The sequence below is a fragment of the Dermacentor variabilis genome, chromosome 3, assembly GCF_050947875.1.
Source record: "Dermacentor variabilis isolate Ectoservices chromosome 3, ASM5094787v1, whole genome shotgun sequence".
Classification (NCBI taxonomy): domain Eukaryota; kingdom Metazoa; phylum Arthropoda; class Arachnida; order Ixodida; family Ixodidae; genus Dermacentor; species Dermacentor variabilis.
Genome location: NC_134570.1, coordinates 195,238,058 through 195,262,969, shown reverse-complemented (window position 1 = coordinate 195,262,969; position 24,912 = coordinate 195,238,058). Strand labels below are relative to the sequence as shown.

Below are 24,912 nucleotides of genomic sequence, written 5' to 3'. Positions count from 1 at the left end.
GATCGCTTTTAATAACATTTGTTGCATTTGAGAGAGAAATTTGAATTCTAGTGTCTATTGAAAGCGGAATATTGATTTAGGGCCTGAATTTGGAATAAAATATTTTGAAAAATTCGAATGTTCGAAAAAAAAATGGAACCACGGCTCTTCGGGATTCCTAAATCTTCGGGAGTCCTAACTTTTCGGGAGTCCTAACTTTGCGTTGCAATGAATTGAATGAGTTGCTAGGCAGCTCTTCCTTTTATATTAGTTCGGTGACGTCATTCACTGATTCCTATGCTGCTGTTTGCCCTTTTACACCAGAGCCACTTATGCAACCGTTATATACCGTGAAACACACGCGGGCAGAAGAAACCTGGCTCGCATTGTTTATAGGCGCCTTATCATCCGCTATGCGGTTCTCACAGTTGTTATGAGCTTTTCTTTATTAAAATCAATACTGTCCTGTATGTTATATGCCTGATTCGAAAGGACGTATGCACTTTTTTTGTTCAATTTCTGTTTTTGCTGACGGATACGAGAAACCCGATTACTTACAAGCTAACGGCTTCGCTGCAAAATATGTCCCGAACTACAATCAGGCGGCCTTTCACAACTTGGCATTTAGTGCGTAAAAACCTGAATGACTTTTATCGAAACAGTCAAGCTGTAGGTGCTGCTGACATACGTGCACAAAAACGTTTCATAGCCACGAACTAGGCCAGTGGTGACAATTGTGCACGTAGCATTGTAAACCAATGCTGTGTTGCATCAGTAATCACGCAAGCATTCACTCGCAAAGAAACACTTTATTTTTTCGCGCAGAGGAAGCACTGAATCGTGTCCGCTATCATGGCTTCTTGATGTTTCTGGTGAAAATTTCCCTGAAATTATGGCAGGAATGTCGAACTCTTGGAGTCTTTTATTAGGTAATGGAGAGGAAGGGCTACAGTCGCAGACAAACCTAAACGAAATGAAGTGCACCTAAGAACAACGCACAATTATGATTCACATTTAGCCCTTGTAGCCGTAGCCACCGTATCCGTATCCACCGTAACCTCCACCGTAACCTCCACCGTAGCCGACGCCTCTTCCGTATCCACTGCCGAGACCAGAGTGAGCGAGAAGGGCTCCGCCTCCGCTAACCTTGTTCACGTGATGCACAGACCTAACGACGAAAGCAGGACCGGCCACAACCTTGGCGAAAGCAGGTCCTCCGCTCAAAAGGGCCACGCTGCTGCCGACGCCCACACCGCTGACGCCGTAGCCGCCTCCGTAACCAAGGCCTCCACCATACCCCAGGCCTCCCCCGTAGCCTAGGCCTCCACCGTAGCCTCCGCCGTAGCCCAGTCCATATCCTCCGTAGCCAAGGCCTCCAAGACCGTAGCCTCCAAGTCCACCCGCAGATGCAGAAGCCACAATGGCACAAAGGGCGACGAGGGTGCACTGCAATGGTATTCACGACAGCATTATTTGTTGTTTCTACGGGGCAGATTTTAGCGCGAGAAGGCCATTAGACAAGTCATCAAGTGTGGACTGCTTAATCGTAAGATAAGCTGGTCGCAGTAGCCGCCCCTTAAGGAACGGGCAAATGCACCACGCAATATTATGATGAGTTACGTTGGCACTATATGATAATCAGTGTAGCAAAAACTTCACTCTACTCAGCTAACAAAAATTTGATAAGTTCTGCCTTTCCGAAAGTAATTTTTTTTGCCGCAGAATGGCTGAAGTGTCTTGAGTAATATGCAATTTTTTACATCAGTCACAAAATTTTCCAATGAGCTTGAGCGCCACACTTCCATTCTAAGTGATTTTGCTGTTCTAACAATGCTTCAACTGTCTCATTATTGTATAGCTGCTAGTTCCTGTAACTATTTGAATAGGCTATCCGTATATGACCACATCAGCTAGCGTTCAGTCTGATTGAAACGGTTATGTTCACTCTAACAAAAGCTTAAAAAGTAAGATATCCGAGTCCCTCCCTACCACATGGCACATGTCCAAACATTTGCGCCTTCTTACCAGGGAGTTCATGCTTGTGGCTGCGGCGGGCTGAAAGCGAATGATTGTGCCGCCAGCTTTGTGCAGCTTTTATATACTCTAAATTACGCTGCTTACTCCCTCTCCACATACGAAAGGTCACAATCTCAGCGACTGCATCGAGTGGGACCGCTGCGCGAGAACGAAAGCGAAATTAGATAAAAGTAAGGAAGGTGCCTGGGTTCGGGTCTTTCCATCGCGTTTCGCTAAGTGCCTTACGATCGCGCGCTTCTGCGCATATGCCAGACACGGAAACAAAAAGGCGCTTGCAGCCGCCTCGGGAGATACGGAAAAGCAGTATCTTGTGTCCCAGCTGCCCGGACGTGTCTTCCTCCGAATCGTGAGGAAACGACAGAGCACGTTTTTAATGGCAGTACTGCTTTTGGCCGTAGACGGAACACCAGATGCAGCCGGCGCTTTGCAAAGATCTTGCATGCAAATGTTGCGAAATCTAGAAGACGTGCCGTATTGCCCCGAAGCTTTTTCTCCAGGAAACAACGGTAGAAAGGCGGCTATTTTATTGGCGACATGCGTGTTCGAGGTCACCGAAGTTTTATTGCCGGAAATTATCGCTACGCCATTCTGCGTTTTCCTAAGGCTGTTTTCGAGTTCACGAAGATTGAGTACACTGTAAGCGAGGTGTTTACAGGACCATTTAATTTGCAGCTTACGTAGATTAGGCAACCTCGCGTCAATATCACGCCCTACACAATATCCCAAGTAGTTATTGAGCTTGTTCGTAGTATTTGGATAATTATTCAAAAAGTGCGTTTAGCGTCACAGTAGTATTTTTATCGCATGCGGCGCTTTGTGGCTTTCTAGACTTCTTAGAACGCTTTGTGAAGTAGCCGCAGTGTATAGTTACCTTTTTGTTTCGTCGCAAAACTGTATTAAAACCCCATACGGCAGATAATACTGTTTAATCTCTGCTAGAGGACTACATCAAGAGGCAATATTCTTCAGCAGAATTAGCAACACTCAGGTGCCGAATTACTACTGTTTGACAAAGGTTCAAGCGCTCCTGCTTAGACGCATGTTTTACTGCTTAATAGGTACCTGACATCCCGCACCATTTGGCAGTAGGACAGTGGCGTACCAACTGTTTTTCGAGTTGGGGAACACACCACCTTGCTCTCTCTCTCTCTCTCTCTCTCTCTCTCTCTCTACATATATATATATATATATATATATATATATATATATATATATATGTGTGTGTGTGTGCGTGCGTGCGTGTGTGTGTGTGTGTGTGTGTGTGTGTGTGTGTGTGTGTGTGTGTGTGTGTGTGTGTGTGTGTGTGTGTGTGTGTGTGTGTGTATGCATGTATGTGGGGGGCAGGGAGACGGAAAGGCCTTGCTACGTTTACGGAGTGCAAAGTAATCTTTTGAGTACGTGCCGTCTGGGGTCGCTTTGAAAGCCTGCGACACGGGGGGCTCCTGCCAAGGAGCGGAGAGAGCGAGCGCAAGCACGAATGAAGGGAGGGGGCTAAGAAGGTGGCGCGTTAGGTGCCGTAGACCAATAAACAGTAACACGTACTTTTATTTATTCTGTTAATGACGCGTTCATTTACTGTAAAATATGCATTAGAGGTACTCAGAGGTTTACGTTCATGACTGCGCGAAGCGTACTGGGAGCGGGATCATGTGTCACGTATTGTGAAGATCGCCAATCTTGCGGTTTAGCCGATTGTCATCCCAATAAACAAGGCTGGATAATGCCTCACTGAACTGTGTTCGATAGGTCTTGTTTTCAATCGCACACTAGAACCACTACAGACTAGTGCTTCCAATGTTTTCTGAAGCGTGTCGCTGAAGTGGCACACAAAAGTCGTTAAAATTCTCGCTATAGCGGGGATGTGGATTTTAACATTGCAGGCATTTTGAAACGCTCCAATGTAAGCTAATGTGACGTAAATCACCCTCACGTTTCATGTTCGTAAAATGTCCGTGCAGGAGAAGGGAAATAGTGAACACACCAGCAGCGTATAGAGGCCTCTGGCTTTACTACTCCATTTACTACAGTGTAGCTGAGTTTTCGCAGTTTCGAATATGAATAGTTGATGTGTAATATTTTATTCGTATACAAAAATTACCTATCCGGTATTTCCGAATAATAAATCTAACCAAATATTTCGCAACGACCGAGGGCTAAAATCAAGTTACTGTTCTCCGGTCGCTAAGCAAAGTATGGCAAATCATAATTATTAGAAGTAAAACAACCACAAAGCTTTCGAAGAATGCAGAAACAAAACGGTAACGCAGGCTTTGTTTTTACTTTTGCTTTGCAAGTCTGGTGCTGGTTCATACGCCTCAGCTTACAGCTTGTACTCGTACATAAATACCCAAGAATGTATCGACGCAGGTACCGCCGTCGTCGTAGCACGATTAGAAGTGCGACGCGCGCGTAATGCGGCGGTTGCGGGTTCGGCTCTCACCGTTAGCAGAGGCTTTTTTTTTCCTCTTCCGTTTCCCTTTAGCCTCTCACTTTTACGCCTCAATTAAAAATTGCAAATAATTTGCCCTGTGCTTTCCTTTTCTTCATTAGCTGTTGGTTTCGTATGGTTCTAAGAAATACGTGCGAGCGTTCTTAAAGAAAGCGGTGCCCTTGCAAAACCGCACCCCTAGGTTCCTTCTTATTGTGCAATGAATGAAAAGCGGCTATTTTTGCTGCCGGAGTGCCAAGTAGTCTTTTTTGCAGCCTAGTCGTGCAGCAGTTCTAAGTTTACGTTACAACTAGTTACGTTTTTCTTGCAACAGATATTTTATTGTCTATAGAGCACACATATGCTTCATGAGCTTTTTCGTTTCGTTTTCCATAACTTCTGTTATTTTTTCAACAACTATGTATATTGCACATTTGATATGTTGGTCAGACAGCTGCCTGTCATTCTTAGAAAGCTTATTTGCCACCAGACTCTAAATGTGTCAAGGAGCTCTTCGTGCACCTCTTTTCATGACGGTTGTAGTGATTTCGTGCTTATAACGATCCTAATCTTCCGTAATTATTGACTGTCGATTCAGTGCAAACGTGTTCCTAATCATACCGAATTAAATATTTCTGTTGTTAATATTTGAGTCCGACTTTGTCTTTTTTTATATTCGATTCGATAACTAATACTTCCTATTCTTATTCTATTCGTATTTGAAAAAGTCTATATTCAACAGCCTACTTCTAATATTTACAAAACAGATTATGACAGCCTAAATTTTTCACTACCGTCAGATTGGAAGGGTAGAGGTACTGCACAATTCAAAAGAATGCGAGCAACGTAGTTCTAGCATGAAACTGCAGTTAGTCTACATAATATTCCTAAATTCCTGTGCTTCTGGAGGTTCGTGGTAGTAGAACTAGGTTCTGCGGAACCGGCTTAGCCGCATCTTGTTAACACCACGACAACAATTACCCGGACTTTGTACAAGTCAAATACCACATTTTCGCGTTTTATCTACCTGAACGCCGCAGTACAGCAAAGATCTGAAAGGCCTGAGAAACGGAAGCGATTTCTGTGGGAACATGCGTGAACGAGATCAGCCGTTTCGATATTTGCTCAGTTATTGCGCAGTATATATGCCTTGTTTATATGCTGTGTTCTAAATGTCCACACAGAATTTATTCCATATCGTTTTGGTAAATTACTTCTCTGACATGCCAGCTCATGTCTACAAATCGAATGGTTTTAGTGACACCCCTGACTGTCCAGCGTTTAACGCATTCAATTAGGTCTTGTAAACAAAAATTCGCAGCCATTCCACTCTGTGAATGTGGGCTACCAGTGGAGCTGTAAAAACAACAAAGCACACGGCTGAGTGTAAAACTTTAGTTATTTTGGGGCATTCGCGTTCCGCATCTGTCGAACACTCTGCGAACACGCACGATCGCTACTAATAGCGGTTCAGCCTGTCGTGGCATCCAAACTGAAACACGCCAAGCGTATGATGACGCTCGCTTGCCGGCAAGAAATTCATAAGGGCGTTCTATGCCGTTTGTTGATACATGCGTCAGCGGCGTGATGCTTTCAATCTCGGTATTTTGTGCTAGGGCCCTTGTATTTGAATTCTGCCACAGGATGATTTAATAAGGTGTATTTATTAATGTAATACACGGTACATTGTTGATAATGACGAATTTGGAAAATCGAAGAAAGGTTTAATGCCAGAAGGACGAAGCTAATGCACATAGACAGCAGCGCGAGAGTTCCGTATAGTAATTATTGCTAGAAACTGTGTATTGGTTTATTAGACTTCCTCCTGCTAGGCCTGGTGTCCGCACATGCCTTACTTGTTTGCTTTGCATCCTCATAGAGGGTGCGGGCTGCTTTGATGCACGGACGTTGAACGATGCATGGGAGCGTAGGCATACGAAGCCTCGATGTAAAAACAAACTTTAACTTTATGTCATTATTATGTCTATGATAACTGCTGTGCATGTGAAGCACAATCATAACGTGAATGCTACCAATGTGAAGGGAAACGTTGGCTCGTCACGGACAATTTCATAATGTGCAAAACTGAACGAAAGAGCAGTAAAATGCAAATTCCCAACTAATTTTCTTTACGCCAGAAGCCTCAATATAAGCGTGCTATAGCACAAACGCAATAAGGCAGTACACACTCAATTAAAAAAAGGTACTTGTGAAATGTCAGCTTGAGGAATATATAAAATTTCCTTGTTTTGAACGTTATGAGCGAACTATCCCGTCGGAAAATTTTATTGAAAAAAAAGCCATATATATGCTTTGCTTGTTATTATATTACAGTAGCATTCAATGTTACCTGCTTTTGAGCTTGTTGGGAGGCGTGCGATCTACATGCAAGGGCACACTGTACATTATTTAAGATGCAGTAAATCTCATCACTAAACTAAGCTATTTGGGCAGATATGAAAGGAAAATTATGAATGAGTTTTTAAGTGGCAATTAAATTTATTAATGGGAAGGTGCATAACACACTCTACTCAAGTTACCGGTATTCTACCTGTGAAAAAATTCTAAGTGTAGTACATTATTTCATGCTAAATAAAGTATTTTGCCTCTGGAACTTCAAGCGCTGTCATATGTGCATGTTCTCCTGCACATGTTGCATTGTAAAAGACGTACGTAATAACAGTACATATGACAGTGGCAGGACTTACAGAATGATGTATAAGCCATTATGGCTTGGAGCGGGACTGATGCAGCGCCAATGCCGCGTCAAGGTCTTGTTCTGGTGCTAGCGACTATGTGTAGGCCTTGACTTTATGGTACGCGTTTCTTCATCCATCTCGAAAGCTGGATATTTCAATATCCGCAAAAAAGGGCTTCCATGAGCCTTTTAATGTATTCTGAAAGGAACAAAGATGATGCGCACTTCCAATGAGGTTTACAAATTCGTACAATGACCAATAAACACAACAGAAACCTGAGTCAGATGTGAGCGAAATATGCAGACCGTATTACCTGAGTCATGCGAGCACTTGGTAATCATGAAACATGGGGCCTAATAATTTTCTGCAGTGTGGCAGAGCAGCTCCCACAGCAGGCTGCTTGTGTGCCATGTTGTCATCTGCTCCTCAGTGCTCCACGGCCCTAACAAACACGCAAGCTCTAACTTTATTTGCTTACGAAACGATACATCTTCCACATGTACAACGGTCCAGCGCTTTGTTCCTCGCGGAGATTCGAAGCTGCTAGCTTTCAACACTTCTCGTTCACTGTTGGTATCGAACTACAATGCAGCATTGTATGTTATGAAAGCAATTAGGACTTGTGTTACTCACAAAAGTTGCAGGCTTAAACCATGGCATTGCTTTGTTTGTAGGCCTTCATATGAATCGCTGAATGTTTTTGGTCCAAAGCGAACAATGCCAACGTGAAAGGCTTCCAGCGTATATGTTTGCGTTTTTATAGATAGCCTTGGAATAACTTTCAAGAGATACCGAACAAGGAGAATCGACTCCAGATTGCGATGTGCATTTGTGCCTGTGTGTGTGGATGTATGAAACGTCGTGTTACAAACAACGCATTAAATTTGAGATAGAAAGATAATCTTTCCAGAGCCGCAGTCGTTCCCCAACGTTGCGTGTGCACATTTCGTGTGTAGTCGGCGCGGGTAGCTCTGAAGTTAAGAAATGTGCCGAGTGATTGACATCCACTTTCCCAAAATCATCTCTACATCGTCATTGGTTGTCTCGACGTGCCGGTAAATTTGACGTATTATATTCTGGATCGATGGTCGAATGCCTCTGGAGCATTTCACTTTTGCAGCAGTCTTAAGCTTTCTTCTTCATTCCTGACGTGGCCTAAACATTTGTAGGTAAGCAAGAGTTATCAGTTCAGCAAAAAAGCAATTCAATCCTTTTTGTCTCTTGTTATCCAACTGGCCGATCTTTAGGGGATGTTTCATTTGACATTATTCATTTTAAGCTTGCTCCGAAACTAAGTATTCTTGAAGCATGAGTACATTTATTAGTGTCAGCCCTGAAGCTGTACAAGCCAGAATTCTGGGCTATTTTCGGAAGTAAACGGGATGAAGTGCTCTTTAAGCTGCTCAGTGTCTTAAATCAGAATGGTTAGACTATTTACGCCGAAATACTAAAATAAAGGAACAGGCAGCTAAAGTGAGTTCTAATAAGTAATCACTTCCTTTACTGAATGAATGGCATGCCACATATCAAACAGACGAACAATGATGGGAAATTCTTTGACTGTCTTCAATTTATGTGGTGTATGTGATCAAACTGTTAATCTATAAGTGTTGCTCAATGATTTTTTTCAAACATCCGCTTAGCATTTCAGGCTTCATATGGCCACTAGGCTTGACTTCTCTTCCCTAAATTTAAAACGCAAGTGTCACAAAATCGAACACATCATCATCAGCTGAACGCTTGCTTAAACATGGTTGTCAACTCTCGAGAAGACAGAGTCTGGGAGAGGGGCGATGGTAGGGCGGCTAGCGACGACAGACATCAGTGCCAGGAGCAGCCACTGCGTACGTGCAACCATGTTTATTTATTCCTACCGTGTCGTGATTTACAACAGGAAAGGTGCAGTATAGTTTCTTGCTAACGTAGCTACCAATACGGATAGAGGTACTGTGAACGGTTAGGGCTTGCAACTAGAACCACAACAAAAACGAAACCGCCTTACGTTTATGACAACGCAAAAAGACACAAAAATGATGGACGTGCAAGCGACCTGTCGGGCATTAAAAAATAATTCTTGATCATTTATCGTTATTCAGTAGAAAAAAAATGAAGTCGGGACCTTTCGCCGTCTTGACAGTGCCAAGCTGGGACACTCGACATTTAGTCAGCAATCAGGCATGTCCAACAAAATTGGGCACGATTGGCAGCCCTATATTCAGCAGATGCAAAATAGCTTTTCAGGCTAGTTGCTCAGTTGGTAGTGCCATGCGACAATAGTTTATATTAGTGCCATTTATGTTTACGTATATGCAAGACAATTATGTTCCTACATTCATCATCATCCTGGCTACGCCCACTGCAGGACAAAGGCCTCTCCCATACTTCTCCACGTACTCCGGTCAGCTGCTAGTTGTGGCCGTGTTGTCCCTGCAAACTTCTTAATCTCATCCGTCCACCTAACTTTCTGCCGCCCACTGCTACGCTTCCCTTCTCTTGGAATTCAGTCCGTAAACCTTAATGACCATCGGTTATCTTCCCTCTTCATTACATGTCCTGCCCATGCCCCCCCCCATTTCTTTTTCTTGATTTCAACTAAGATGTCATTAACTAGCGTTTGTTCAATCGCCCAATCTGCTCTTTTCTTATCCCTTAACGTTACACCCATCATTCTTCTTTCCATAGCTCGTTGCATCGTCCTCAATTTAAGTAGAACCCTTTTCGTAAGCCTCCAGGTTTCTGCCCCCTAGCTGAGTACTGGTAAGACAGGTCTGTTATGCACTTTTCTTTTGAGCGAAAATGACAACCTGCTGTTCGTGATCTGAGAATGCCTGCCAAACACAATTACGTAATTATGTCAAATATGTCAATTACGTAAGAGGTAAATATTTTTTAACTGGGCGAACAAGCGATCACATAGAGAACAGATATAGGGACTACATATAAACTACATATATGCAAGGCGTATGAATAGATTATTAGTAGTGAGCACCGCAACCTCTACTAGGATTACTTTTTTGCTGTCCTTACAGCATCTCCGCTTAACAATTTTGTACAGTGTGCTGCTTGCGTTTATAAGAACTTTTCAGCCTCCTGTAGTTATTTATAGACTGAAAGCAAGATTGCCAGAAAAGTAGTCTTGTTTAAAATTTTTGCAGGTTTGAAAAATAACATTATTTTCAGCGAGATCGTAGTGAAACAACAATTAGATCTGCGTAAAGTTTTGTTTAGCTGTCGCCATGTTGTGTTAACACATTGACAGATTACAGTAAGTGATTCCAACAGGGGGCTACATGAAATAGCACTGCCTAGATACAGGGGCCGACCGCCAATGGTACTGGTGGTATGAAACTGTAGTAAAATTCACAATTAATTACGAACCTAACACTAAATTATATATTTAAAACAAATTATTCTAATCCTGTACAAGTTCCACATGAATGATCTTGTGTGTGGTTGTTTCTAGAAGAGAATAAGTGCTAGAAAGCGCAGAATAGCCAGACCAGTCAGCACGTCCATCTCTTGCCAGGTGCAGCTGGCGTCCTTTAAGTTTATGAATCAATGTTTCCTGCTCCTATTCCCATACATATAAAACGTGAGGCCATCTCATGCTGGCTAGGATAGTGAAAGATGCGGTACGCAGTACAATGATAGGCCAGCAAAGGTGAAATAGACTGAGCGTGTAAATAAGTAGGTAAACTGTTGTACAATATAAGCTTTGTGAATTAGGTTACAGCACACTCAGTTCTAAATAAGCCAAGCCGCAACGCGAGCAAAAAAATAACAGAATGCAGTGTAAATGCAGCACATGCACATACGCAACGAGCATACCGAGTATGAAATATAACAATTTAGGCTGTCTAATAATATAAGATGTCTGAACAAGGTTATAGAATTCTGAATGAGCAAAGGACACCACTGCTAAAGACTCGCAAACACTGCAAAAAAAAAGGAAGAAGAGGTACATCAAAAGCATATTACTAACGTCCTTTAGGGCAGGAGCTAGGTAGCAGGTCTGGTATTCTAAGCACTGCGATGCACTGTTCACTGTTACGAAGCGCCTCAAAGATTTGACGGGCTACATTCTGTGGAGAGTATAGTCCCAGTTTTCTTCCGCCTTTCCATTATTCACTAGCTGGCTTATCCATGTAATTGTGTGCTTTGCAGCACAGGCGACAGTTCCTCGAACCATAGAGCTAGTGCAGTATAGCGACACATCAGTTCGCCTGGCAAATGAGTGCAAGCGTTTTTGAAGCAGCTGCGTCAAAGATTATTCATAGACGATGTATTTTAGGTGACATTTATGGCCACTGCTTTCTCCGCACACTACATCGGTTGTGCGGCTTCTGTAAAAAAGAAAAGAAAAAGTGAAGTCTCATCCAAAGACAGTAATCACACAAACAAAAATATGCGCACAATATTGTCGCCAGGGGAAAAGCGAGAGAAGTCCACTGGTACCTAACCGCATCTTTAATCGAGCGGCCACAACAACCAACCTCATTCATTAAGCCTTCTACATACAATAAAAGCGAAAATGGGCGCCATATCTGGTGATGATGATCATCATGAATATAACTTATAAAGCACGCGTGGCAATATGCTTAATGTTTCGAAGCTTGGTTCAGATGGGCGGAGTTTTTCATCATATAGGTCATAAAGTTGCTTACTAAGAATAACATGGTCGATGATGGACAAAGGAGGCAACTAGTTTCCATTCCAAAAGCACAAGCAACGCTTATTGATAACAAAACAGATACTAGGTTGTAAAATAACTTTGATAGTTCTGCGATTGTGAATGTGCCATTTGATAACACTTTTGTCACTGACTTCCTCAACTAGGTAATCTATTTTGCTGTACAAGGAAAAAAGAAAACTCACTAACATAAATGCTAAGACAGCGCACGTCCTACTGTAACTTCGTAAATCTACTACAACAGTAAGATGACTACTTAAAAGGCGCACCACTCACCATCTTGGACAAGTTCATTTCGTCAGTCCGAATATTTGAAGTATCAAGGAGGTCTTCAAACACGAGTTGTGCACGCTCATGAACTGGTGAAAAAACTCGTGGTGCAGACTCTGTTTGTGTCCCAGTACTACAGTACTAGAAACTGTAGCTTATGTCTGTGTACCTGGTAAACATCAAAGAACAAACACACATAATAAATATAAAATATAATAAAGTGCGAATATAAAAAGTGTTTAAAAAGTACGGCGCTGAAGTAACCTCGGCTAAAGACAAGTACTACTTCCGCGACCATACCTTCATTACTAGCTTATAATGCTTGAAAGTTTTGGCGAAACATCGCTCCAGACAGCACTGTCCGTCACACATCTCTACAGAAAGATGACCAAATCGATCTGTCAGATCAAGAGAGCGCATGTGAACTCAATGGGTTCTTTTCATCTGTGTTTACTGTTGAAGATCATTCCAAAATGCCCATTATTCCTGCTCATGAATTTAGATATATGGAGCCCATTGCCATCACAATTCAAGGACTCGCATGCCTCATTACTAACCTTAAGGTATCTTCTTCTGCTGGTCCCGATAACATATGTTCTAAAATCTTGAAAAATACATTGTCTATCTCTAGCAAACTATTATATCGCATTTTTTCATAATCGTTATCAACAGGCCATGTTCCACTTGATTGGAAAGTTGGAAAAGTAATTCCAGGGTTTAAAAGTGATAACATAAATATGGCGTAGAACTGCCGCCCTATACCTCGCTCACTTGCATATGTTGCAAAATGCTCGATCATACTAGTGGGTCGAATATTTATAACTACCTCGAGTTTAATAACTTAATTTTTAATAACCAGCATGGGTTACTAGGTTACAGCATGGGATACGCAGTTACTAGATTTCACCACTGACTTGCACTTTAACATGGATAATAACCTTCAAATTGATTGCATCTTTCTTGACTACTCAAAAGCATTTGATCGCGTTGCTCACTGCCGCCTCATCGCTAAGCTATCTGCTCTTAGACTCGACTCCCTAACGCTATCCTGGCTTCGTAACTTTCTATCTTTTCGCAAGCAGTTCACAGTCGTCAATAATTTTGCGTCTTCTTTTTCTGATGTCCCATCCGGTGTTCCGCAGGGCAGCGTGCTAGGCCCTTTGCTTTTTTAAATTTATAATCATGACCTACCTTCTAACATTTCCTCTTGCATGCGACTATTTGCTGATGACTGCATCGTATACCGTACTATTGCAAGTCATGATGATCATTTGATCCTCCAAAAGGACCTTAACATCGTTTATACTTGGTGTGATAACTGGCTTATGACGTTGAACTCGAATAAAGGCAAAACAATTTCATTTACTCGTAAACAGTCACTTTCTAACTTCACGTACTGTATAGACAATGTTTCACAGCCCCGTGCGCTGTCATATAAGTACTTAGGCTTGCATCTTACTTCCGACCTTTCATGAAAATTACATATCACCAACATATTTGCTAAAGCGTCACAAACGCAGGGTTACTTACCTCGAAATTTGCGTCATTGCTCAGCTCTTACAAAAAATTGGCCTTCGTCCGCCCACAGCTTGAATTTGCTTCATCCATCTGGTCACCTCATCAAAAGTATTTAATCTCAATGCTGGAAGCCGTACAAAATAGAGCCGCTCGATTCATTTCATGTAACTATGACCCCCATTCCAGTATAACAAAAATTAGGCTAGGCATTTCACTCCGGACGTTAAGTATTCATCGTTCTGTTGCTCTTTTATGCTTAGTACACAAACATATTCACAGCGTAACGCCATCCCCACTGCCACTTGAAAAACCATTACGTACAGCCACGCACCTTCATAATCACCTCAGCATCAAACGCATATTTGGTAAAACTAAAGCTTTCAATTCCTCGGCTTTGCCAAAAGCCATCGCACTTTGGAACGATCTTCCAGATGCCATTGTATCAATCACTAACCGTGAACATTCATTTTAACTCAGAACTTACTCATTTTACAAACTAAGACTGTATAATGATGCATTATTTTTGTTCTGCTTTCTGTTACTTTTCTTTGTTCTTGTTCATGCTCATCACGCATCTTATTGTATAATCCCCCATCACTCAATGCTCCGACCGGCGCCTGTGATGTGCCTTTAAACAAATTAATTAATTTAAAGAAATATAGGAATGATGTCGCAAACTTAACTTTAAAAAAGCGAAGGCTACATGAGAGCAACACTGAAAAAAACATTCACGAGGGATGTAATATTCACGGACAGTTGTTCCACGTGACTTTCTTTGCACTCCACGTGCGTACATTAGCTTCTGCTCAGTGTGTACAGTAGTACTGCAGTTAGCCGGAACATATTGTGTTGTATTATTGAGCTCAGCTTCCGCTGTCGTCTGCGTCTGACTGGCCCAAGTGCCAGCGGAGACTAATTGAATAATTACGCTGATTGATGAACATGCTCCTGCCATGACGTCACCTACGTGCTGCAAACAGAAAAAAGGTAGAGTTTACAAAAGAGTTGGCGTGCTAAAGGTTGCGGCAGCAACAATATTACTGCCGCGATGCAAAGCAAAAAGAACAAGGATCCAGGGGTCGGAAAGTCAGTTCCCACATTTCTATATTAAATTACATAACCTTTGTTTTTGATGCAATTAAAGCACGCGGCAGCTCTTTACAATGCATAACTACACCGAAGCAAGAACAATGGGCTAGCACTACCTATTAATATATTTTATTGGTCTCCAGGTAAAAATGTCTTAGATTGCATGGCTGCTACCACGAAAGCAATGCATACCTGGACATGTGATATTGGTGCCTTTAATAAACCCAAGCACGGTAAACAGGCAAGTGAGAACAATGTGGAGGCCTCAAGTTCATACCAACAATGCGAGAGTGTGTGGTAGGCGACACTGTCAGCTAGCGTTGTTTCGTGGCTTACCGGCGAGACTCAGGGCGTGTCCTCTCTGCACTTGAGAGTAGCGCGCGCGCAACCGGTAGCACATGCACCACAGGAAGCTGCACGTGACCGATGGCGTGCGACGGGTATTGGTTCCCCGTGGCAGTCAGGACTAAGAGAGTACTATATCCATTTGGAACCTGAGCTGTTTCCCTCCCAAAGACTGCTAAAAATAAACAAACGATGCCTGATTCCCCTCTTTCTTAGGTCCAGGTAGAGGGTTCACATTGTTTCCGTCTCTTTAACTTAGACCCCCGAAGACCTTGCGTGAATGAGATCGATATTTCGATACAAAGCTTTTCCTGAGTTCGTTTTCTTTTCTGCCTTTCCCGCCGTACGTGTGGGGGCTGCGGCACTACCGTCAAGCATATTAACCCTCGTGCGATACTGTAAGACTTTTCCTCGTGCACTCAGAGTATTTAAATGGTCCGTAACAGGGCTGTAACACATTCACATTCGTCTAGCGCGCCGAAGGAGCAGCATACCGAAGCCATGAACGCCCTGGTGAGGAACGTAACTTAAGCAGAGTGATCGAAATGGCGCCGAATTCATTTCCATGGTACTGGCTGTGAAAAGTGCCATGTCAGTCAACGAAGCAGTTAGGGCTACCCAACACTACTGTAGCATTGCGTAATATTTATAAAGTAGCGTGTACCAAATAGTCGCGCATGTAAGTAAATGAAAGTGAAGAAAACTTAGAACGCGAGCTTAAGCGCCCGAATTGTACGCTTCACCTTATGTTTATAGCACAATCCATACGATACATTGAATTCACTGCGGCGTTGAAGAACAACTGTAGGCGTATTTGCTATGTAGTCATAACGCATTTGTAAGTTCGGTCACGAACTTGTAGTCACTTCCTCTGACCGCATTATTATAGCCCATACAGCATCCGGTGATATTAACTACATAAAAGCACAAGCCTATGCTCATGTAGGAACATCATTTGGCTGAGACGTGATGTGTTTATTATGGTCCAGTCCTTCAATTACCGCACCTTTTCAGCTTGTGTAGACTGTAAAGGTTGCCGCGCAAACGAAATCGCAAGGTTTCCAGGGTTAATTTTGAAGTGAGACCCGATGGAAAAACACAAAAAATCGCATTACGGTAATCCGGAAATTAAGCGCTTCGTATTTTCTGCACACGGTAAAGAGCACTGTTTTGACGCAGTAAGAGCAGAATTCTTAAAGCTCTAACTGGTATTGTGGACATCAAAACCGGCTTCAGTCACATTGATTGTTGCCGACGCTGACATAAAATTGTTGGTGGTTAATTTTGAAGTGGGACCCGATGCAAACACCCAAAAAATCTCATTACGGTAATCTGAAAATTGAGCGTTTCGTATTTTCTTCCCACGGTAGCAAGACTATTTTGACGCAGTAAGAGTAGAATTCTTCAATCTCCAACTGGTATTGTGGGCATCAGAAGCGGCTTTAGTCACATTCATTGTTTCCGACGTTGACATAAAATTCTTGGTGATAACTTATACGGTTTATTATAGATGAAGTTGTCTATGCGGTTAGCAAGATGTGGTGAGGGCACAAATAACCCATCGAAGCATTTTTCTCTAAAGTCGTTTGCATAAGGAGGCAAATATTAGCATTAGCTCTCAGCATCTTGTTTTTCTGTAAATGACTAATATATAATTAGGAAGCATTTGAGATAAAAAAAATTAAATTACGGGGTTTGACGTGCCAAAACCACTTCCTGATTATGAAGCACGCCCTAGTGGAGGACTCCGGAAATTTAGACCACCTGGGGTTCTTTAACGTGCACCTAAATCTTAGCACACTGGTGTTTACGCATTCCGCCCCCGTCGAAATGCGGCCGCCGTGGCCGGGATTCGATCCCGCGACCTTGTGATCAGCAGCCCAACACCATAGCCACTGAGCAACCACGGCGGGTAGCATTTGAGATACTTCGCAGTAAGAGAGCCCTAAAATATCTTTTTTTATGTGGAACGTACATTTCCTGAAGAAATGTCTTAAACGGCACGTCTACACTGCGAGAAATGCCTGACATCTGCTCCCTCTGTACACAATATTAAGTCTTAGTACTGTAAAAGTAGAATGATACATCTCGAAATGTGAATCGCACGGGCAGTTGTTTCTTTCCGAGAAATAACAAAACTATATCTTACCATACTTTATTTCTTAAAAGAAAACATGTATGCATCCACTATACTATTAATGGCGTATTGTAAATATTATATTAGTACTGCGCTTTAAAGTCAAGATACTAGCAATATCGCTTGAGCAATACCTTGTAGCATCACATTAGACATATTGAAGCAGTGTTCATCATTGGAAGTCATATAATAACCTTGTTAATTCGGAACATTGTGTAGACATAAGAACGTGCACTTTTAAGGAATCACTAATTTCACTAAATCTACGCAGAGCACCGTCGTCGTCCTATCAGCCATCGTAGCCTGTGCCTATGCCGGGGGACTCCTAGGTGGCTACGGCCTCGGTGGTCTGGGATACGGAGGATATGGACTTGGTTACGGCGGGTATGGCCTCGGATACGGCGGAGGCTATGGCGGAGGCTACGGCGGAGGCTACGGCGGAGGCTACGGCGGAGGCTACGGCGGAGGCTACGGCGTTGGTGGCGTAGGCGTCGGCAGCAGTGTAGCTCTTCTTAGTGGCGGTCCTCCCTTCGCCAAAGCTGTGGCCGGACCAGCCTTTGTGATAAGGACGGTTCATCACGTGAACAAAGTCAACGGCGGAGGAGCCGTTCTCGCTCACTCTGGCCTCGGTGGCGGTTATGGAGGCGGCTATGGATATGGCCGTGGCTACGGATACGGAGGCGGCTACGGCTATGGTGGTGGTTACGGTGGCTATGGTTACAAGGGCTGATTGACTTGGCGAGGTGTGCATGCAATTTTTATTCTTTGTGTGAATGGAGCTTGTGATTGCCGCTTGCGTTGGACTCAACACAGTGAGTACACAACTGCCGGTAGTGGCCTATTAAGAAGAAGAACGAGTGATTCCCTGAAGGGCGTCGTTGTTTAGTGACATACCTCTTCATCGAGCACCTCGACTCATTGAATACCATTGTACATTTTATTGTTCCCAAACCAAAAATAAAAACATGAAGATTGAGACCGCGTGTGGTATCATCATTCCTGAGTCATTCCTACCTTACTTTTTATAAATGTGTGATGTAAGCGATTCTGCAATTATCAAATAAATAAATCTATTATATATTTACATAACGGTGACCTTCAACCCCTGAGGCAGAATTTCACTTAGCAGCAATGTAGCATCTTTCAAATTGCGTGGGTTGCAACCACGCAGTGTTGAAATGTCAGATTATGTTTGAAATAGGGGAAGCGTTTGTAACTGTTTTTCTTCTATGACATGTGCACTCTGATTTTTCAGAATTAGGCCAAACAAAAGATAAATATTTATATCCAATTCTACGTCGTCTTCGCCATTGGCCCTCTGATAGTGCTAAAACATTTTTGGGTTGTGCTCTTTTCGCCTCCCTTTTAGGCAACATCCCAATACCGCGAAACTCATCATGTTAACGTGACGTGTACGCATTAAAGATGCATTAATATGCCGAACAAAAATGTACTTCTTTACGGAACAGCCGAATGCTTCCCCGTTCCTAAATTAAATAATGATGCCTGCTCCGCCTATCGCTCTGATAACGCGTATTTGGAGCTGCCGAGGAGATTGAATTCCTTTTTAATCAATCAATCAATTAATTTTATTAGTATTAGTCATTGTTACAATTACAAAGGTAATGCAATACAGAAGGAGGTCCGAAAGTATATATTGTCTCTGGGAGTCCTCCTGTTATGATGTGTATAGAAATGTAGAACATACGATTAGCATTGAAGAACAGCGGGAAAATACAAATCAACCTATTAGAAGTCGTAATCTAACATCTGGTAGTTTTCTGTCGCCGAACTGAGAACAAGAACAGCTAATCATCCATGGCTGCTGGCGTTATGAATATCAGGCAGCAGATACAATGTCCTTGCTATATGGGTAGGTTGTCCGGTCGAGTTCAAATCACCTTAATGAAATATCTGGTCATTTAGTAATGTTTCTTAACAACATCACTATTTGTGGTTTTAAATTATGCAGCGTGGTCATGGTCTAGTCACCTATAAAACATTACTTATGCGTCAGCGAGTAGACTGTGGGCCCTAGATACGCAGTCCTTTTAACATTTCGCCAGCCGTGCTGGTAAAACTAAAGTGGCGATAAGTGTTAACTGTGACACCACCGCACCCCTACACATATCGAGGACGTTATACCCGAAACATGCGCTAAGCAGATGTTTGCGTGGATTTCTCCCAGAGAGAAAAATTAAAACCGTTTAAAATTCGTTAACATCACAGCGCGATGATCGCCTGAGTGTGCGTCACTTGAAGTAAACGAGATGTAATCACCACTGCTTTATTTCCATCACCTTGGTTTGACATGTTTCGCAGATCTAGGGCCCTATAACATAAGACTATTCCAATGTGCTTTTATTCTAATCTCCTGTCGTTAATTATTTGCCTAACCACTGACAAAAGCAACGGGATGTGACCGGCTGCGTTGTTTGGACATCCAATCAAACGCTCTACTCGTTTACAGGAGGTAAGTTTTGTTTGTTTTCATAAATAATAGGCCTGCCTACGTGACATGTTATTCTTATCTAATTGACTGATAAGAGACCAAGAACACGAAAAAATTAGAGAGCGCTTCGGTGGAGCATAGATCAGTTGGCAGAGCTATGTCGTATACGTAATGAAAGCGCTCGATAACCTTATCGGCCACGCATTTTATTTCATTCTAAGCCGTTTATAAATTAATTGTCTGGCATTGTTGGAGTTCGCACTGTTAATGTTACATAATAATTATACTCCTCCCCGCAGGGGCGTCTGCGTCAGCAGGCGTTTGGTGAGTTGCGACACCACGTACCCGAGCACATGAGGTTTGGACCCTCCCGCGTGTAGCCGTGCGCGGCTTAGCCGTGTCCCGGGAAAGGGGGATCCTGGGGGTTGAGCCGATGCCGGGTGTTCGGACCTTTAAGGCCCCCCGGCGGAGGCAACACACCTCTTTGGGCTCTGCTTCACGTAGACGGCACCCCCGGACTGACCCACCCGGGGGAAATCGGTAGTTGCCTTTTCCTGTCCCCCTCTCCACTCTTCGTCTTTCTCTCTCACTTTGAATCTTTCGTGTCTTCTACTCACTTCAGTTTACTTCTCATTTTCCAGGCAGCAAGGGTTAACCGTGTGTATCCACCCAGCCTTGGGTACATATATTAGGTTATAGCGGCGTTGTATACCTGACGTGTACAGGTATGTTCCTAACCTCGTAGCGTCCCCTTGTTGGGCTCGGTGGTGGGTGGCTACCATCGCCGCTGAATATTCTAAGAATACATGGCAAATGCATCCCCCCCCCTTGCAGATCGTCCTAACAAAAGAGGGCGCACCGAAGCAATTTTCGATTTCACTTTGAAAACCAATGCTGAAACGTTCCCACGCTACCATGTGATTCACAGTGAAGAATCCCTGCCAATGAGAAAACTATCCCCATTCCTAATAGCTAAATGCCTAATAGAAAAAATTGGAAAACAATACAAAGCTTCAAAGATGTCAAGTGGGGACCTCCTCCTTGAACTCAAAACCAAAGATCAAGTTGAAAAGCTCGCTGATCTCGCCAGTGTCGGAGATATCAAAGTCACAATCTCAGCACACCGTTCGCTTAACACCAGCAGGGGCGTAATATCAGAAGTGGATTTCTTAAACCTGAGTGATGAGTAACTCCTAGAGGGTTTCCAAGAACAAAATGTAATCAAGGTTCAACGAATAACTATCCGAAGAAATAACGAACAAAGCCTGACCAAACACGGCATACTCACCTTTGGTACCAGCATTGTACCTACTACACTTGAAGCAGGCTACCTTAAGATCAACGTAAGACCATATATCCCCAACCCGAGGCGCTGTTTCAAGTGCCAGAGGTTCGGACATGCATCGCAATCATGCAGAGGGAAATCGACATGTGCAAAGTGTACTGCCAATGACCATCAGTCGGAGAACTGCAATGCTGCTCCACACTGTACAAACTGCAAAGGAGATCATCCAGCATATTCAAGATCTTGCCCCTGCTGGAATAAAGAGAAAGAGATAATTGCACTAACAGTGAAAGAGAAGATTTCCTATTATGAAGCAAGAAAGAAACTAGCACACTTACCTGAAACAACCTACGCCAGTGCGGTGCGGCAGGGGACAGCACCGCAGTGGTCTCAGGAGTCTACAGGGACCGCAGTCAGCGGCCCAGTAGTAACTCCATCCGTCCCCTTGGTCGCAGCAGCCAGTGCTGGTCCATCATCATCATCACAGACGGGCCTGCAGACCCCGGTTCCACAGGGCTCCAGGCTTAATCGAACTCCCAGGCCTGAGACGCGCGTCTCGGCGCCTGGTTCTCGATCATCCAGCGCCTCGGAGAAGGTTATGGATGTCGACACCAAAACTCCGGCGTCATCGACGCCAAAACACCAGCGCTCTCTGGAGCCCACTAAGAAACACAAGCTCACAACAACTACGCGAACAAAGGGACCGGTAACCTGAACGGTTACCGTTCTTCCAACAGTACATTTCCACTAACAAATGTCACCTACAGTTACTTAGTACATATATGTAAATTACCATTCTCAATTCTGCCACTATGGCTTTTATCGTGCATAGGAATTGTAGAGGACTGATTCGCAATTTAGGTGACATAAAAGACATAACAAATAACTTTTCGCCAGTTGCATTTTGCCTACAGGAAACAAACTTAGGCCCTAAACACACTCAATTCCTTAAAGGCTTCACCGTTGTCCGAAGGGACCGCGAATGTTCCAGCCGTTTGTCAGGTGGAGTGGCTATAGTCGTGCAGGGTGGCACTCCCACACGAAATGTCCAATTAAATACATCTTTAGAGGCCGTAGCTGTCACCATTCTATCTTACAAAACCATCACCATTTGCTGACGGTATATTCCACCCCACACACATTTTACTACTAAACACTTGGAAAATCTAACAGATCAATTACCAGAACCATTTGTTTTAGTAGGGGATTTTAATGCTCATTGTACTCTTTGCGGGAGTGTCAAAACTGACCAAAGAGGACAGTTGGCTGAAGATTTCATTTTATCCAATGACATCTGCCTCTTAAATTCAGGCGCCCCGACCTACTTTTCACCAACTTCCCGCACTTTTAGTTGTTTAGACTTAGCTTTTTGCTCGCCTTCACTTTTTCCTGATTTTAAATGGGAAGCTCTCGACACATCATATGGTAGCGACCACTTACCCGCACTCATCAAACTCCTATCATCACCACAAACCCTAGTAACTAGACCACGTCGATGGAAACTACAGCTCGCGGACTGGCCCGTCTTTATGGAGAACGCGATACTAGAAGATGTATTTTCCCCAGAGCTAAGTATTGACAAACTTAATAACAAAATCACTGAGGCTATAATCTGTGCGGCAGAAAAGGCCATACCCCAGTCATCGGGTATTGTGCACGAAAAGCTAATCCCCTGGTGGGCGAAGGAGTGCACCGACGCTAAAAAAGCACAAAATAAGGCCTGGGGAATCCTACGAAGGTACCCCACCTATAGCAACCTGTTAACTTTTAACCAAGCCAAAGCCAAAGCACGGTTCATTCGTAGACATGCTGAAAAATCATCATGGCAAAAATACATCTCTTCAGTTAATAGTTCGGTAACATCGAAACAATTGTGGGACCAGGTGAGGAAATTGAGAGTACTCATCTTACACAATACCACTACTTACATGCCCAGGCACACATACAACACTACAGGACCAGGCTAACTCATTAGGTGAACACATTTACAACATCTCCAGCTCGGCAAACTATTCAAATTCATTCTTAAAATATAAAGAGTCGGCGGAGAAACAGAGACTGCCCACCACTGGGGCTTCAGCTGAAATGTATAATAACCCCTTCACAATACATAAATTGAACAGAGTTCTCTCTACCGGTAAAAAACGGCAACAGGTCTTGACCGTGTTCACTACACTATGCTGGCACACTTGCCTCAAGCATCAGTAGGGACACTTCTTAAATTTTTCAATATGATATGGGAGTCTGGGGTAATGCCCACAGATTGGAAAAATGCGATAGTAGTGCCTTTTCTAAAATCTGGTAAACCCGCAACATCCCCTAGTAGCTATTGACCCATTGCATTATCAAGCTGTCTAGCTAAATCCTATGAGAGCATCATAAACACAAGACTCACATTTATCCTTGAAACAAGACGCCTAATAGATATGCACCAGTGCGGATATCAAAAGGGTTGCTCTACCATTGACCATCTCGTGCGACTAGAACAGGAAATGCGTGACACCTTCCTACACAAGCAATATTGCCTGACGGTTTTCTTCGATTTAGAAAAGGCCTATGATACGACGTGGCGATACGGAATCCTAAGAGACCTGGCTGACCTGGGAATTCGCGGCAGAATGCTAAATTGTCTATGTGATTTCATGTCAAATAGAACATTTCAAGTACGTCTCGGCACAATACTTTGACGCGCATTTACACAAGAAAATGGCGTTCCGCAAGGTTGCATTCTGAGCACGACACTTTTCATAGTCAAAATGAACTCTATTAATAAAATTATCCCATCATCTGTTATGCACTCATTATATGTCGATGATTTGCAAGTGGCTTGCCGCGCTTCAACTCTACCCGCCTGCGAAAGACAACTACAAATAAAGATAAATAATCTGACACAAAGGGCTGACAAAAATGGTTTCTGATTTTCAACACACAAAACTGTTACAGTTCTCTTTTCCCAGAAGCGAGGTTTACACTGCACCCCAGTTCTCACATTGTATGGTACAACGCTGCCAGTAAAAGAAGGCTACAAATTTTTCGATGTAACTTTTGACACAAAACTGAATTTCCTTGCCCACATTAACTCAACTAAGATAAAAGCAAATAAAGCACTAAATATCATTAAGCTTTTATCGCCACAAGCACTGGGGATCTGACCGAACATGTCTATTACGTATATACCGATCTCTTGTACGTAGCATTCTCGACTACGGTAGTGTAGTTTATGGTGCAGCTAGGCAGTCCTACATTAAGCGACTTGATCCAGTTCACAATCTTGGCCTACGACTAGCGAGCGGCGCCTACAGAACATCGCCTGTCCAAAGTTTATATGTTGACTGCAATGAGCCGTCCTTACAGCAACCCAGAGCACTACTTACACTTTCCTATGTACTAGGAATTCGATCATCACCACAACATATATGCTACAGCATCGTAACACAGTGCAAATCACGGATACACTACACAAACAAACCAAACATGATTCGGCCACTAATCTTACGACACGAAGAATACTGTCAGAATTATGATGTTCCTCATGAGGCCCTGCAGGTTGCTGAAAGGCTACCAAGGTTGCCACCATGGTACAACTTTTCACAGCTATGTGACTGGACGCTAACACATCTAACGAAAAAAGACATTCCACAAGAACACATAATACAAGAGTTCCGAGCCATTCAAGAAAAATATAAAAATTACACGGAGTTTTACACTGACGGCTCCAAAACACAAGAATACGTAGGTGTCGGGATCGTAACAAAAAATTGGCAAAATAGCATTCGGATAAATAATTTTGCTTCAGTGTTTACCGCCGAAGTTTTTGCAGTATGGACGGCAGTGAAAAAAATTACTAGCGACAAGCAGATGAATGCTATCATATATACCGATTCGTTAAGCGCACTCAGATCTCTAAACCTTAAATCCGCGTCTGAACCCATAATTGGTGATATCCTAAACATGATGGCCTATAATGAATACGGAAGAACCTT

General features: G+C 43.1%; 2 protein-coding genes across 2 annotated transcripts; one reads left to right on the top strand and one right to left on the bottom strand.

Moving 5' to 3' along the window:
• Positions 1-993: 993 nt before the first annotated feature.
• LOC142574974 (uncharacterized) lies at positions 994-12,127 on the bottom strand. The gene is made up of 2 exons (XM_075683951.1): positions 12,110-12,127; positions 994-1,425 (listed from the first exon to the last, which is right to left on the bottom strand). Exons 1-2 carry the CDS (start codon positions 12,125-12,127, stop codon positions 994-996), a joined length of 450 nt encoding a protein of 149 aa, XP_075540066.1.
• A 3,429-nt stretch (positions 12,128-15,556) lies between these two features.
• Positions 15,557-17,995, top strand: LOC142574973 (uncharacterized). The gene is made up of 2 exons (XM_075683950.1): positions 15,557-15,568; positions 17,464-17,995. Exons 1-2 carry the CDS (start codon positions 15,557-15,559, stop codon positions 17,920-17,922), a joined length of 471 nt encoding a protein of 156 aa, XP_075540065.1. The 3' UTR covers positions 17,923-17,995.
• Positions 17,996-24,912: the final 6,917 nt, after the last annotated feature.